General features: G+C 48.0%; 1 protein-coding gene across 1 annotated transcript; it reads right to left on the reverse strand.

The window, feature by feature from the left end:
- Window positions 1-5,632: 5,632 nt before the first annotated feature.
- On the reverse strand, window positions 5,633-14,886 carry UCN3 (urocortin 3). Its single transcript, XM_081880264.1, has 2 exons — window positions 14,672-14,886; window positions 5,633-6,506 (listed from the first exon to the last, which is right to left on the reverse strand). Exon 2 carries the CDS (start codon window positions 6,491-6,493, stop codon window positions 6,017-6,019), a length of 477 nt encoding a protein of 158 aa, XP_081736390.1. The 5' UTR covers window positions 6,494-6,506; window positions 14,672-14,886; the 3' UTR covers window positions 5,633-6,016.
- Window positions 14,887-15,157: the final 271 nt, after the last annotated feature.

Raw genomic sequence — 15,157 nt, forward strand, 5'->3', positions numbered from 1 at the left:
AGTAAAGCGAGATGAGCGCCTCAACCCCAGAGTCAGCCATGACTGTACCTAATGGTCAGGGGTCCATTTACCTTTTTACCTTAAGGATGCTGATTATTTGGGATACGGCGGGATAAATACAAGGTGCAGAGGAATTACTGGGATGCCCAATGCAAAATGACTTGGCCAGGCTGCGGCCATTAAGAAACAATAGAGCAGGGGTTGGCAACCTAAGGTCTGTAGGCCACAAGCAGCCCATGGGCGTTGTTTAACCGGCCAACGAGCTGCCCCCAAATTGAGCTGCCTGCTTGGCAAGTCCTTGCGCACGGTGCTAAACTGGCGCGGCGCGAGGACTCGCTTCCGTGGCTCCAGAAATTGCGTCTGCGCATGTGCAGATGCCAAAAACCGCATCTGTGCAGACACAGGCGCTGGAAATCGCATCAGCGCAGATGCCGACGCCGGAAATCATGGGTGCGCATGCTCAAGCCCATGGAGGAATCTCTGCTGGAGTGAGGTAAACCTTGCTGACTCCTACAATAGAGGGCCATTGAGGTCCCTTGGCAATGCAAGAGAGCTGTCCTTCCCCCCCTCGCCCTGAGGTGTGAACAGAGACTGGGGGGGGTTGGAAGGTTGCCAAGGTAACTGGGTGTGAGGCCACAGGACACGAGAGTCTTTAGCAAGGTGTGCTGGGAAGAAGAAAGGGAGAGAAGAAAAACAGGGATCCATCTTGGGCAGGCTGGCTGAAGGCTGGCTGGGAGAGATGCCTTGGACTGCTGTGGGGGACAAGCCCCTCTTGAAATGACCATGTTGTAAGATCTGGACTCCCTGCATGTAGACTGAAGGTGTAAATAGGTGAATAAACTGTATTCCTTAAAGCTACGACAGTCTCCACCATGTTTAGAAGGCCATAGGGACTAGCCATCCCAGATATATGCCATTTTCATCCTCAGCTCATGGCTGAAAAGAACCCACAGGTAAGGAGGCAAAACCCTGGTTGCCCACTCCCAACAGTCGTTTTTGCGCCACTGAACAGGCACATTCCACAACGGGTTGTGTTTGGGGTAACCCCCCCTAAATATTTCTTGTCTTTCTGAAGATGGGTTTTACGCTCAAGCCTGCTGATGCCTACACCTCCTCTTGCATGGGTGGTGTCATTTGCAGGTACATAAGCAGTGGCACTCACAACCTGCTGCAAAATCGACCCGTAGCTCAGTGGTAAATTTCCTGCTTTGTATGCAGAGGGTCCCAGGTTCAAGTCCTGACATCTCCAGGAAGGGCTGAGCATGAATTGTGAAGAGGCAATCAGTGCGGACAATACTCAGTTGGGTGGACGAATGGTCTGACTCCTGTAAGACAGCTTCCTATGTTCCTGTGATGGCGTGATGCCCTTCTGCTAAACTATCTTTGAAGGTCAAACTATGGAACAAAACAGGACTATTGATTTTAGGTTGCAGGAGGGAGGGACCTGTCTCACTCACTTTTAATATTTCTACGGTGCCTGCTGGTTTTGTGCACTTCATTGTTCCCTCTAATAGGGAACACCATGGGTCCGTGCCAACATGATTGTAGCCCTAAACAAAGCCACTTTTATAGGGTTACCAGACGTCCCCGTTTCCTGGGGACAGTCCCTGGATTTGCGAATAAGTCCCCGGACAAATTCCGTCCCCGGAATGTCCCCGGATTTCAGCTAATGTCCCCGAGAAACGCAGCAGCGGCAGTCTCTCAGCAGCCCGGAGCAATTGGCTCTGGCTGGCTTCAGGAGGTGCTCAGAAGTCCCCATATGATGCTGGCACAGGGGCTCAAAGATGCAGCTTCTGGGCTGCCTCCACCTTCCCCGACCCCCGCAATTAAGCTGTGAAGAGAGGCTTCATGCTGCCTATTGGAGCAGCCTCCCAACTCCTACTTGCGTGCAAGCAGGAGGGGGCAGGGACCTCTCAGTTAGGCAACGGGAAGCCTCCCTTCCCAGCTGAGGGTTCTCTGCCCCCTCCTGCTTGCACGCAAGTAGGAATGGGATTGGGGCTGCTCCTATGGGAAGGGAGGCATTGCGCTGCCCAAGCCTCGCCGCCGCTCTCAGCCCTCCTTCTCCGCCTTCCATGCCTGACCCACTGCACACTGCTTCCCCACCACCACCACCGATGAACCAACAGATGAACCAACAACTCAGGGGCTGCATAGGCTCATGGAGTAAGGAGATAGAAGACTTGGAGGAAGGGGAAACATGGCGATTGAGGTCAAGGTGGCGGCCACCTCTCTGTTACGATATAGAAGCAATGCAGCTGCAAACTGCTAGCTTGAAAGCGAAACATAATGGGAATGTTGGGACTGCCCGTGGGAAACAGAGGGACAGTCAATTCACAGTGCGAAGCACCGGAATTAGCTCAGAGTGTAATATGAGCTCTTCCGTTTGTTCCTGTCCAGGAAGTGCAGGAAGTGTTTGTCTCTACACTGCTGGAGTTTGAAGAGAGCAGTCATGTTTTTTGTAATGCTGCAAAGACAGAAATAAAGGCATGTAAATACGTTTCTGTCTATCTCTTTCCCCTGCCGGGGGGGGGGCAGGAAAGAGGGGGGGGTGTTCTTCTCACGTTTGAGAAGAATCGCCTATCGAGACCTCGCCTGGATCTTGCTGGGGAATGCAGCCAGGGAGGTCAACAGGGAATCATGCCGGGTGCCTGGAAGAGTTGCCAGTTTCTCCTGATAAAGGCTTGATTTCCAACACTCTCTGCCACTGCCATTACTGCAGTATCAATGTGCCAAACATGTAGTATTGATTGATTGATTGATTGATTGATTGATTGATTGTGTCCCCGGAGTCATTGAAAAAAATCTGGTAACCTTACACTTGGAAAGGAATGAGGGGAATCAGCATGTTGGGGAGAACGCCAAGCTTTGCAGAAGTGTAAAAAATATTTTGCCAAGACAGGGGGGACGGGAACAAAACTGTGGAATAACCACCCTCATATAAGCAACATGCTAAAGTCGAATTAATGCATGAAGGAATTAATACCATGGAGTAAGCTGTTGCTGCCATGCTTAGCTATGTCACTTCCCTTACCTTGGGAGGAAATAGAAAGTCTACTGTTCCTCCCGGTCTACCTGAGAAAGTGGTTGCTCCAGCTCAGCTGCATGGCTCTCACCAGCCACTCTTGAGTTTCACTGCCTGTGCAACTTTTCCGACTGATGTATGGAAAACCACATGAACCAGACCTTTGAAGAGTTTGTAAGTAAACCCATTTTTAAATTACCAAACATGGTCTTTTCCTATTGTGGGGGAAGAGGGAAATTTTGGGATTCACTTGGAAGTGAATATTTTGAAGTTCCAACAGCCTATATTTGCACGCTTTCCTTTGCTGCATATTTTGTGACTTTAAATCTCTGCTGGGCTTCTCTCACTAATGAGTGCTTGTCCCATACCTTGGTCTTGGCATCTAGGAGTTATCCTACATAGATATCTATCTATCTATCTATCTATCTATCTATCTATCTATCTATCTATCTATATCTATATATATATATATATATATATATATCACACACACACAATATGGTACCTCTGGTTGCGAACAGGATCCGTTCCAGAGGCCCGTTTGCAACATGCGTGGGTTGTGATTTGTCGCTTCTGCGCATGCGCATGACGTCATTTTGCGCTTCTGCGCATGTGCGAGTGGTGAAACGTGGAAGTAACCCTTTCCGGTACTTCCAGGTCACTGCGGGACGTAACCTGAAAGAATGTAACATGAAGCGGACATAACATGAGGTAGGACTGTATATATATATATATATATATATATATATATATATATACCAAATGAAGGGACACGGGTGGCGCTTTGGGTTAAACCACAGAGCCTAGGGCTTGCCGATCAGAAGGTTGGCGGTTCAAATCCCCGCGACGGGGTGAGCTCCTGTTTCTTGGTCCCTGCTCCTGCCAACCTAGCAGTTCGAAAGCACGTCAAAGTGCAAGTAGATAAATAGGTACTGGTCCGGCAGGAAGGAAAATGGCGTTTCTGCTCTGGTTCGCCAGAAGTGGCTTAGTGCTGCTGGCCACATGTACGCCGTCTCCCTCGGCCAGTAAAGCGAGATGAGTGCCGCCACCCCAGAGACGGTCACAACTGGACCTAATGGTCAGGGTTCACCTTTGCCAAGTGGGCAACCCAGCCTCTTTCCCCAAAACCACTCGAATGTCTGCTATGGGGAAATGATGAGAAAATAGGGAACGGAGAGGCGTGTGTGGAATGGAATATCTTAGTGAAGGGCAAGGTTGGCTGGCAGCTGAACAGAAAAAATTCACTGAAAAGACTCTCCTCCCTGGAAGAGAGGGGAGTGGTTGTGGGCGGGAGCCTGAGCTCCGCCCCTAGCAGGGGGCTGTAGCCCCCTGCCTCCCCCACTCACCTGGCTGGCGTCCACACCCCCTGGCAGGTACCCAACCAGGTGCCGCCGAGGGGCATGTTCAGCAGCCTATGTGCTGTGGCGCCAGCCCCTCCTCGGCCTCATTCTTCGCTCCGTCATCTCATCGCGAGTCACCCACCCTCCACTCCCTTCAAGTTCAGGGTCTTAGTTCTTTGGCCTTGCTATGGACCTTAGGTTGGTCGCCCTGGTTGTCCAGGGGGCCTGGTAGGAATTTTTCCATTTGGCATTAGGCTCTTTGGTTTTTTCGCCTACCTCGTAGCAATCGTCACAACATTCGTGGTATTGGTGGGTAGGTTAGGCATTGGAATAATGTGTTGTGGTGTGTTGAAGAGCTAGGTGTGGCCATCGCCTATGCCTTCAATTTTTTGGGTATTCCGTTAAAGGAATCTGGCGGTCGTGTACTCTGTCCGATGCCTGCTTGGCGGGAGGCCATGGCACGACCCTCGGTGACATCAGGGGAGAGCCTATAGTTGGATTAGCATCAACAGGCTCCACCTGCTGGTGAATAAACCCCCTTGTTTCAGACATCCAATGCCTAAGCCAATACCTTATCACTGCTGTAATCAATAAAGTTGTGGCCTTATTCTTGCCCATTAACCTTATATCACGTGTCCTTGTGTATTCATTTCACATTGCGGGGGTCGGGTCCTTGAACCACAATGTTTTGTTACATAATCGAAGGAGAAGCAACGAATGTCTGCCACAGGCTATGAGAAGGAAGGACCATCAATGGCCTGAGAGTGCTGTTGGGGCAGCTTCTCCGCCATCTTCCCTAGAGCTCCATGTGACCTGAGGGAAGTCAGAAGTGGAGGGTAACACAGCTGGCCTGAGGGGATTCTTGTCACTCTACATTTTATAGGATGTCTTCGGTTTTGTGTTTTTCACAGTAAATCACCTGGATGCCTTGGCAGAAAGGCAGTCCGTAACCCCCATAAATAAATATGTAGCATATATTTTCCATCTATAAGATGCTCCCATGTATAAGGCGCCCCCTATTTTTGGGGACTCCGATTTAAGAAAAGGGGGGAAGATCTATCCATGTGTAAGACGCCCCCAAATTTTGGACATTATTTTTAAGGGGGGAAAAACCTAGTCTTATACACAGAAAAATACGGTATATCAATGGGCCGGAAAGGCTCTGTCTAGGCCCAGAATACATGGCGGACTCTTCCTCTTACTGGAAATGGAAATAATAATAATAATAATAATAATAATAATAATAATAATAATAATAATAATTAGAAACTCAAGAGAATTTGCTTTAATGAGGGCCTGTGTCATGTGATGCGAACAATTTCCCACCCCACCCCTCATGGTCGTTTTTTATTTTTCTTCTTCTTTTGGTATGTTTTTTGTCCCACAACACAGGTTTCCACTTGAGGAGAACTGGGGTTGGGATGGGAGACCGGGGTGCGGGGAGAGAGAGAGAAAGAGAGAAAGATGTACGAATGCTGGATAGCTGGAAGGCTTGGCGAATCTACAGCGCTTATATAACATAGTACAGCGGACAGTTCCATCTCCGGGGGTCTCGAGGAAGGGAAGGCTGGCCGAGAAGCCCCCTCTTCCGCCGCCGCCACCACCCTCGCGGTCGCCTCGGCCTTCACCCGGACCCCTCCCTCCCCGGCCCTCATCACTTTCGCCGGCCGATCTGCGCCATCAGTTGAGCGTTGGCCTCTGCCTTGGCCCTCATGTTCTTGGCTTTGGCGATGCTAAAGAGGATGTTCATAATGTTGGTGGGGACATCGAGCGAGAGGGTGACCTTCGAGCGCCGGTCGCCCTTCGCCGGCACACCTTGGTACACCTTGCCTTTCCCTTGCGCCTGGGCAAGGTATCGGTAGCGGGTGACGGCCGGGAACGTCCTTTTGTCCTTGTCCTCCTCGGCTTCCTCTTGGTTGTCCTCCAAGGAGAGGTCTTCTTCGGCCACCCGTGGGTACTTGAAGCTCCTTTTGCCCAGGACGGAGTTCTCGCCGGGGAGACCTTTCCGAGCCTCGGAGAGCGCGGCGTCAACGCAGCCGAAGATGGACTCAGCCTTGTACAACTTGAGCGAGAGGCTCGTCCGCGCGGTGAAGAGGATCAGGAAGAGGATGAGCAGCCTGGGGCGAGTCATTGTCCTGGAGGCCCTGCGCCACAAGGAAGGGAGAAGAGGCACATCAGTTTGGGGAGAATAATAATAATATTTTTTTATTTATACCCCGCCCATCTGGCTGGGCTTCCCCAGCCACTCTGGGCGGCTTCCAACCAAATATTAAAATACAGTAATACAGTGGTACCTCGGGTTAAGTACTTAATTCGTTCCGGAGGTCCGTACTTAACCTGAAACTGTTCTTAACCTGAAGCACCACTTTAGCTAATGGGGCCTCCTGCTGCTGCCGCGCCGCCGGAGCACGATTTCTGTTCTCAACCTGAAGCAAAGTTCTTAACCTGAAGCACTATTTCTGGGTTAGCGGAGTCTGTAACCTGAAGCGTATGTAACCTGAAGTGTATGTAACCCGAGGTACCACTGTACACCAAACATTAAAAGATTCCCTAAACAGGGCTGCCTTCATATGTCTTCTAAAAGTCTGGTAGTTGTTGTTCTCTTTGACATCTGGTGGGAGGGCGTTTCGCAGGGCAGGCGCCACCACCGAGAAGGCCCTCTGCCTGGTTCCCTGTAACCTCACTTCGCGCAATGAGGGAACCGCCAGAAGGCCCTCGGCGCTGGACCTCAGTGACCAGGCAGAACAATGGGGGTGGAGACGCTCCTTCAGGTATACTGGATTGAGGCCGTTTAGGGCTTTAAAGGTCAGCACCAACGCTTTGAATTGTGCTCGGAAACGTACTAGGAGCCGATGTAGGTCTTGCAATGGATGGACCCAGTGCAAATCTGTTGAGGGATGACGGCGAGAGAGCATGAATGGACGAATACAGACAAGGGGATTTCGACTGGATCCATGATGAAGAGGGATGGGTGGATCAGGCTGTTTTTGTTTCTCTCCACTTTTCATCCTTCCCTTCGTAAGATCAGCCTGCCCCCTTTCCACACAGAAAGCCCCCGTGAAAATGTGTATCCTATTGCACAAACATTTCTCCTAATATGCAATTTATTTCTTTGCAAATTTGTTCAGTACAGTACATGCATTTTTTTAAAAAGCAGTTTGTTCTAACATAAGCATTTTTGTACCCTCCAGCACCCCGAAGCCAGAATGCAGGACGCCATCTTTGCGGACGCCATCTTCCCGTTCTTATTGCGAGGGCATGGCGGCCATTTTGGTAGCCGTGACCTCGTGCGAATTTGCACCATGGTTCCCTCCAAAAGCACTTTCCCCGGGCATGACACCCAAAAATGTGCATTTTGGGGCACCGTGGGAGATTGCAGCCCGGGAAAAATGCTTTATTCGGAGGGGAAATTGTGCCACGAAATCACGCAAGAGCAACCAAAATGGCCACCATTCTCTCACGATAAAAAAAAAGGATGTCCAGTTTTTTGGGGTCACCATGTGAGTTTTATGTTGAGTAGAGATTTGAACCCTGGTCTCCCACTTCCTAGTCCGACACTCTAACCACTGCCCCTCACTGTCTCTCTCCTCACCATTAATTTAAATGGGTATACTCTGTGTAGATCTCGCATTGGAGATGGTTGGATGTACTTTTTCCTAGCACACCCCCATTCTTCGGCTGGGGAGCTGCAGAGCAAAATTAGAAGAAGAATGAATTTCAAAAAAATATATACATATTGGCTTGTATGTATGTTCGATACATTCAGGATGTGCAAAATTGGTGGGTTCACATGAAAACGCCAACCAAACGGATCTCTTCCCCAATACTTAACTATCCGTCTTTTTTACCGTATCGCCGAAATAATCCTCTCAATACAAAATAACACTTTAAAAAACAAGTTTCTTTTTTTCTTTTTAAAACCCCACAATCGCTCACATTTTGCATTTTAATACGGCAACATTTCCCCCCCCCCCCCATTTAAGTGATGCATTATTCATCTTTCACATTAGTGGGAAGTAGTTGGAGCTTTTGATAACAGGAAACCCGAGAACGAAGGAATGTTCTTAAGTGTTCCTGGTTTTTGGAAAGGAACAACAAAGCAATATCTCAAGGACCACCTCTCGCCTTATGAACTGACTTGGACCCTGTGATCACCATGCAAAGCTCTTCTTCGTGTTGCCTCCTTCATGTGAAACCTGGAGTTTGGCAACATGAGAACGGGGCCTTTTTAGTGGCGGCCCCCTGTTCGTGGAATGCTGTCCCCAGCGAGGCTCACCTGTCACTTTCATTATATATCTTATATTATCATTATATCATCATTATTTTATGCATTTTGCGTTTTGTATTGTAAGCTGCCCTGTGATTTTTGGATGAAGGATGGTCTATTTCAGGGGTCAGCAAACTTTTTCAGCCGTGGTTCGGTCCACTGTCCCTCAGACCTTGTGGGGGGCCGGACTATATTTTGGGGGGGGAAGTGAACGAATTCCTATGCCCCACAAACAACCCAGAGATGCATTTTAAATAAAAGGACACATTCTACTCATGTAAAAACACGCTGATTCCCGGAGCGTCCGCGGGCCAGATTTAGAAGGCGATTGGGCCGGATCCGGCCCCCGGGCCTTAGTTTGCCTACCCATCGTCTTTTTAAATAAGGAAGGAAGTTGTGGTTATTAGGCTCCACCTAGTGGCCATAATCGAGAACAGCATTGTATATCAGTGAGCCATTCAGAAAACAGCAAATTTGCTTTTGCTGGGAATAAGGGAGCTAAGTAGAATCTGCTTCATGAGTCCTGTTGTGTGTGCAGAAAGTTCCCCTCAACTGTGGAAGAGGAGTCAAACATACGAAGCCTGCCCCAGCACATACTCCTCACCAGGGCTATTTTTCTAGACAAACAGGCGCCAGAACTCACCATGAACTCACCCTCGTTCTCCTATAATGGCAATGGCACCCACCTGAGAGGTGCTGGAACTGAGTTCTGGTGAATTTTGGCTGGAAAACCCCCAAAACCCTGCTCCTCACTCATCACCCTCCTGTGATATGAATTGGGACAATTCCTGGAGAGGTTTAATACTTAGGAACACAGAAAGTTGCTTTGTACTGAGTCAGACCCCTGGTCCATCGAGCTCAGTATTAGCTACACGTTGAAGCTTCAGGCATAAGAACATGTTGCAGGAATTTATGTATAGGTTGGGGGGGTTGCCCCTCCAGCAGATATCATGCACATGCAGCCCACTACCAAAATCAGCACCATCGTTTTTGTGACTTTTGTGATTTGTCCCCACAAAACACTTCATCACGGTTTCTTTCTATCTATTCAAAGGGCCTTTGCTGCATGATACCAAAAGTAAGAATTCACTGATAAATGTACTGGCTCACTGGGAAAACGTCAGAAATTCATATAGACATGTGAGCTCAGCTACTCAGCAGCCCCTCTGCCTGAGTGATAATCCCTGGCATCCTGATACCTGAGTGCCAGACAGGTAGCCATTCCAGAAGTAACAAACCCAAACTTGGCTGGGAAACAGGGAAATGTAAATATCTCTTTTGTTACACTGGATGGGTGTTTGGTGGAGGGCAAGGAGAACCATGGGGCAGGGTCCAGGATGCTCAGATTCCTGCCACCAGACCTCCCCTTTCATGATGTATTAGTGATGTAGTTTTGGGGGGGGTGTAACAGGGGGATTAGCAGCTAATAAAAGTTTGGGTTCTCTTTTGTTTGGGGCTTCCATCTTGTTCCACCTGGTGGCAGGTGGGAGTCCTGTCACGACAGTCTTCAATCAAGACCAAGCCTACTGGCTGCTGTTTTGCTCTGGTATTCCTGGCTGGTGTCCTTGTTTCTTGTCCAAGGGAGCCCTCAGATTTCTTGGTTAACAGACATAAGGGCTCTTCTGGATTTGACCAACAGCCCATTTATTCCAGCACTCTGTTCTCACATGCCATCATGGCTGGTCACCATTTATAGCCTTAAATGTGTCAGGTATATTGAGGATCTCAGCCCAATGTGTCTGTGTAGCAAAATATCGGTGCAGGAAGTTTGCAATAATTGCCACATAGAGTCTCCTTCCTTGCCCCTCTTAAAAGCATCATAAAAGCTGCTGTCACAATCTGCTTACTTATCAGTGCTATAAAAGGCAGACATCTTATAGCTGCCTCATATGAAAGTCAGACTATGGGTCCAAGTATTTATTGTCTAGGGACGAGGGTGGCGCTGTGGGTTAAACCACAGAGCCTAGGACTTGCCGATCAGAAGGTCGGCAGTTCGAATCCCTGCAACGGGGTGAGCTCCCGTTGCTTGGTCCCTGCTCCTGCCAACCTAGCAGTTCGAAAGCATGTCAAAGTGCAAGTAGATAAATAGGTACCACTCCGGCGGGAAGGTAACCGGCATTTCCATGCGCTGCTCTGGTTCGCCAGAAGCGGCTTAGTCATGCAGGGCCACATGACCTGGAAGCTGTATACCGGCTCCCTCAGCCAGTAAAGTGGGATGAGCGCCGCAACCCCAGAGTCGGTCAAAACTGGACCTAATGGTCTGGGGTCCCTTTACCTTTACCTTTATTTATTGTCTAACACTGATCGGCAATGCACACTTCGTTGCTTTATACTGGCTTTGAAATGTGTTCACTTTCAACCGTTAGCCTCTATAAATTCTTTATCCACCTTGCAGTAGAGATTTATTCATTGCTATGTATTTTATAATGTATGATCGTGTTGCTAGGGATGGTGCGCACTTAACCCCCCCCCCCCAAAAAAACCACACATCTAAAATACTACTGCCATAGAGTGACGGCTGCTTATGCCATTGTTGCCATGCGATTGTGTTGGAAAGTTTATGATATTTTTTGCGAATTGCCATATTTTAATCGATAGTTTGATTCGTGCGGACTTTAAATGTTCACACAAATAAAGTCGTGTTGTTTGCTGGATTGCTTTGCAAACGATTTAGAATTTGCTTAAGAACATAGGAATCTGTGCTGCTGAGTTCCAGCCCCTTCCCAAAGGAAAACCACCAAATATAAGTTATTGACCCAACAAGGTTTCTAATATGACATCAGCTCTGTCGCTCACAAGCCAGCTTCCTTAACCCTCCTGCTTTTGAATCTTCTCCCTTGACAGAACACCTTGAGCACCCTGAAAGCTTTTAAATCCTCACCAGCTCTCTGCTTATCCTAAAATCTCCTCTCCTCACTATCCCCTCCCTTCTTTTTGGAATTCCTCATTTGAAGGAAAGCGTAGAAATGACCCCCCCCCCACTGCTTGTTTCACGGAATCTTAAGGACAATAAATCCCAGCTTTGTAGTCAGCCAGGCTGCAGAAAGAGAGACAGAAGCTTCTGAAAGAGTGGAAGGCTATACAGTGGTACCTCGGGTTAAGTACTTCATTCGTTCCGGAGGTCTGTTCTTAACCTGAAACTGTTCTTAACCTGAAGCACCACTTTAGCTAATGGGGCTTCCTGCTGCTGCCGTGCCGTCGGAGCACGATTTCTGTTCTCATCCTGAAGCAAAGTTCTTAACCCAAGGTATTATTTCTGGGTTAGCGGAGTCTGTAACCTGAAGTGTATTTAACCTGAAGCGTATGTAACCCGAGGTACCACTGTACTGCAGAAGAGAAAGCATAGTTTGAGCACACTTATTTTCTTTTGACCTGCTGAGTAATTAAAAGTGGAAAAGACAAATTAAGCCTGAGGAATGAGGATCCTTCTCATTCCCACTGCCCCACGATAGGTAGGTTTACTTTGACTCCGTCGGAGAGAGATTAAAGAAATTCTACAGGGATATCTGCTAGATTGGAGCAAAGGTCTACCTAATAATAATAATAATAATAATAATAATAATAATAATAATAATAAATTTTTATTTATACCCCGCCCTTCCCGGTTCAGAAAATCGGGCTCAGGGCGGCTAACAAATTTAAAAGACCTAATTGATGCAACAAAAAACAGCTTAAAATACAGTATAAAACGTGAATAACAATAAATTCAGAATTCAAAAATCAGTTTAGGGGGGAAATCCATCCAATAAACATTGGATGACCACCAGGGCTAGCTGGCTAGTCATAGGAAGGTGTTTTATACAGAGCCAGACCAATTATGCAGCTAGTTCATTACTGACTGCATTGACCGCCAGTGGCCCTACAAGGTTTCAGACCAGGGATATTCCCAGCCCCACCTGGAGATGTTGGGAGTTGAATTTAGGACCTCTTGCATGCAGGGCAGACACTCTGCCTCTGGGCTACAGCCCTTCCTGTTGGAAAAAGATTCGGCAAAGTGCATCTTTACAGTAGACACGTACTCCACTGGGAATTCTCCAAGCTATCGCCACCTCCAGCCCCTGCCCAGCAACTAGTCCTTGCAAGAACACGTTCACGGGAAATCATTTTAGCCTCCGTGCCTAATGCCAACTGATAGATCTATGTGGGTTTATCCATCGTCCATTAGAAGCCTTTCAGAGCTGGTGGCTCTGGCCAAAGTGGCCATGAAGCCCACAAGCCGGTGATGCTTTTGCAGAAGAGATTGAGGAGTCTGTGATTCTTGGGATGCTTCTAGGCTACTGTTCCATTCACCCCTATTGGCTGTGCTGGTTGGTGCTGATGAGAGTTGGAGCCCAACAAGATCTAGAAGATGAGAGCTTCCCCATCCCTCCACTGCGGTGAAAGAGAGGTCCTTTCCTTGGGTCTGCCCTGATTCGAACACAGGTCCATTCTGTTGGGTGGTCCTTGAGGTCTAGTGTTGCAGGCAAGGAAGGAAAAATCATCCTTCACTCTGTCCCTCTCTCTCTCCTTTCTCCGAACTACTATATCTTTTAAAAACTACAAAACCTCTAGTACAACCTTCAGCACATTGGTGCTCTCCAGGTATCTTTGACTACAACTCCTATGAGTCCCAGACATTTGAATGTGGGCTAATGGGAATTGTAGTCCAAAGCATCGGGAGAGTGTCACACTGGGGGAGACTTCTCCTCCTTAGTCCCTTCCTCCCCCCTATTTAAATGAATAAAGAAACTCAAATTCTTGGAATACTTATGCAAAACTGGCCAAAGAAGGTTGTGCGGGGTTCGGTCTGGAGGCAAACATTTGGGGTTCAGTCTGGAGGCAAACACCTTTGCATTGTCTGAGAATTCAAGGTGGCATCAAAACTGCATTGCTTCTATTGTCTCTCTCCAGTAGTTTAGCCATGCTACATTGTGCTAGTTCTTTTACCCAAAAACCCCAAGCAAGACCGTTTTGACTGGGGATGACAGCTGGACCAAATGAAAAAGCACAGGTGCACTCTGAGAAACGATGTCCTATTGTCACATACAACCTTCAGCTGCCTTTTAAAAGAAGTGCAAAGGAAACCTGGAAAATCTGAGAAGAGACAGCAGTGGGATGAGAGTAGACACCATGGACAGCGATTGGTGGGGTGTGAAGGGACTTGTTCATTTCCTATGCTGTACTAAAAGCATTGCAGGTGTGTTGAAGGCTAGAGAACCCACAGTCTCCCTAGACAGCTTCTTATTCCATTCGTTAATGGATCACTTCAAGCACAGACTTTGGCAGGAACCATAGAACCATAGAATTGTAGAGGTGGAAGGGACACCAACGGTCATCCAGTCCACCCCCAGCAAGGCAGGAAAATCAGCCTGTGGTCCCCATCCAGTTTGAAACCACAACGGACCCTGCTTAGCTTTGCAAAGGTGCTCGCAGTTTTAACAACCTGCTGTGGGCTCCTGCAACAGCACCCATTCATTTCAATGGGGGCAAGGGCATTCCCCAGCGAACTGTCTTAACTTCTCCTGCTTCTAATTTTTAACCCTAAATCCACCTGATTCACCATTTCCTCCTGTTGCCACATCCTCAGTAGATAGCAACCGTCCCCCCCTCCAACTGCCCCTTTTATTATCAACCCCCAAACCTTTCTTCTTTCTGGAGCTAAGCAACTTTCTTTCATCCTTTCTTATAACTTGCTTCTTGGAGCCGTGATGATCTTTTAAACTATTTTTTTTCTTCTTGCCAGTGTCCGCTTCGGAAGAGAGTATAACGATTATTTATTGCACGAATCAAAGTCCACCTTGTAGGTGACCGATGTCGAAACTACACTTCAGCTCCAGAGATGCTGCTTCTCTTAATACTCTTAAATTAGTCTCCAGAATTAAATCCACCCCTTTTTTATTTCCCCCCTCTTTTCTTTTTTCCCTGCCTGGAAACTCCGCTACCTGCAAGACACAGTGGAGTATTAAATCTTCTTCCTTTCCATTTTTTAAAATATTTATTTTGCAAGCAAAGTCTGCCCGTGCTTCCTCCCCTAAAAGAAGCAGGCTAACGAAATCCACTTACCTGTGATTCTGCTCTGTAGCTAGGAGAGTGGGAGCCCTCTCAGTCAGTGCTGCAAGGAAGCTCTCAGGACGAGAGAGAGACACATTAAACCTGAACTTCAATCCTTTTCCCTGGCTATGATTGTTGTTAAAGAGCTGGCAATATGGGGGTGTTTCCCCCCCTCTTTTATTCTCTCTATGGAAACACCTCCTCTCCTCTCTGCCCCACCTCAATTCTTCACTCCAGTATATATTGGGGGGGGGGGGGAGAGAAAGCAAGAGGAAATGATCACGGGGTTTAAAGCGTAAATCCAAAGAGGTAGGGATCTTATTAGGACATGATTTCATCTGAATGAAATCAGAAGAGCTGGCGACGTCACGGAACAGAGGCACCCTCCCCGTTCCTGTGGTTTTTTTTTGGGGGGGGGCAAAGGTTCTTGCAACACCTTACATCAATGGCCTTCAAACACAAGCCACCTTTAGCCCTAACCTATAGAGCTTAGGACTT

Source organism: Podarcis erhardii (assembly GCF_964252035.2).
Source record: "Podarcis erhardii genome assembly, chromosome: 10".
Classification (NCBI taxonomy): Eukaryota; Metazoa; Chordata; class Lepidosauria; order Squamata; family Lacertidae; genus Podarcis; species Podarcis erhardii.

What these genes read in the sequence shown, in the direction of transcription:
- UCN3 (XM_081880264.1), bottom strand. Translation starts at nt 6,493, where the DNA reads ATGACTCGCCCCAGGCTGCTCATCCTCTTCCTGATCCTCTTCACCGCG.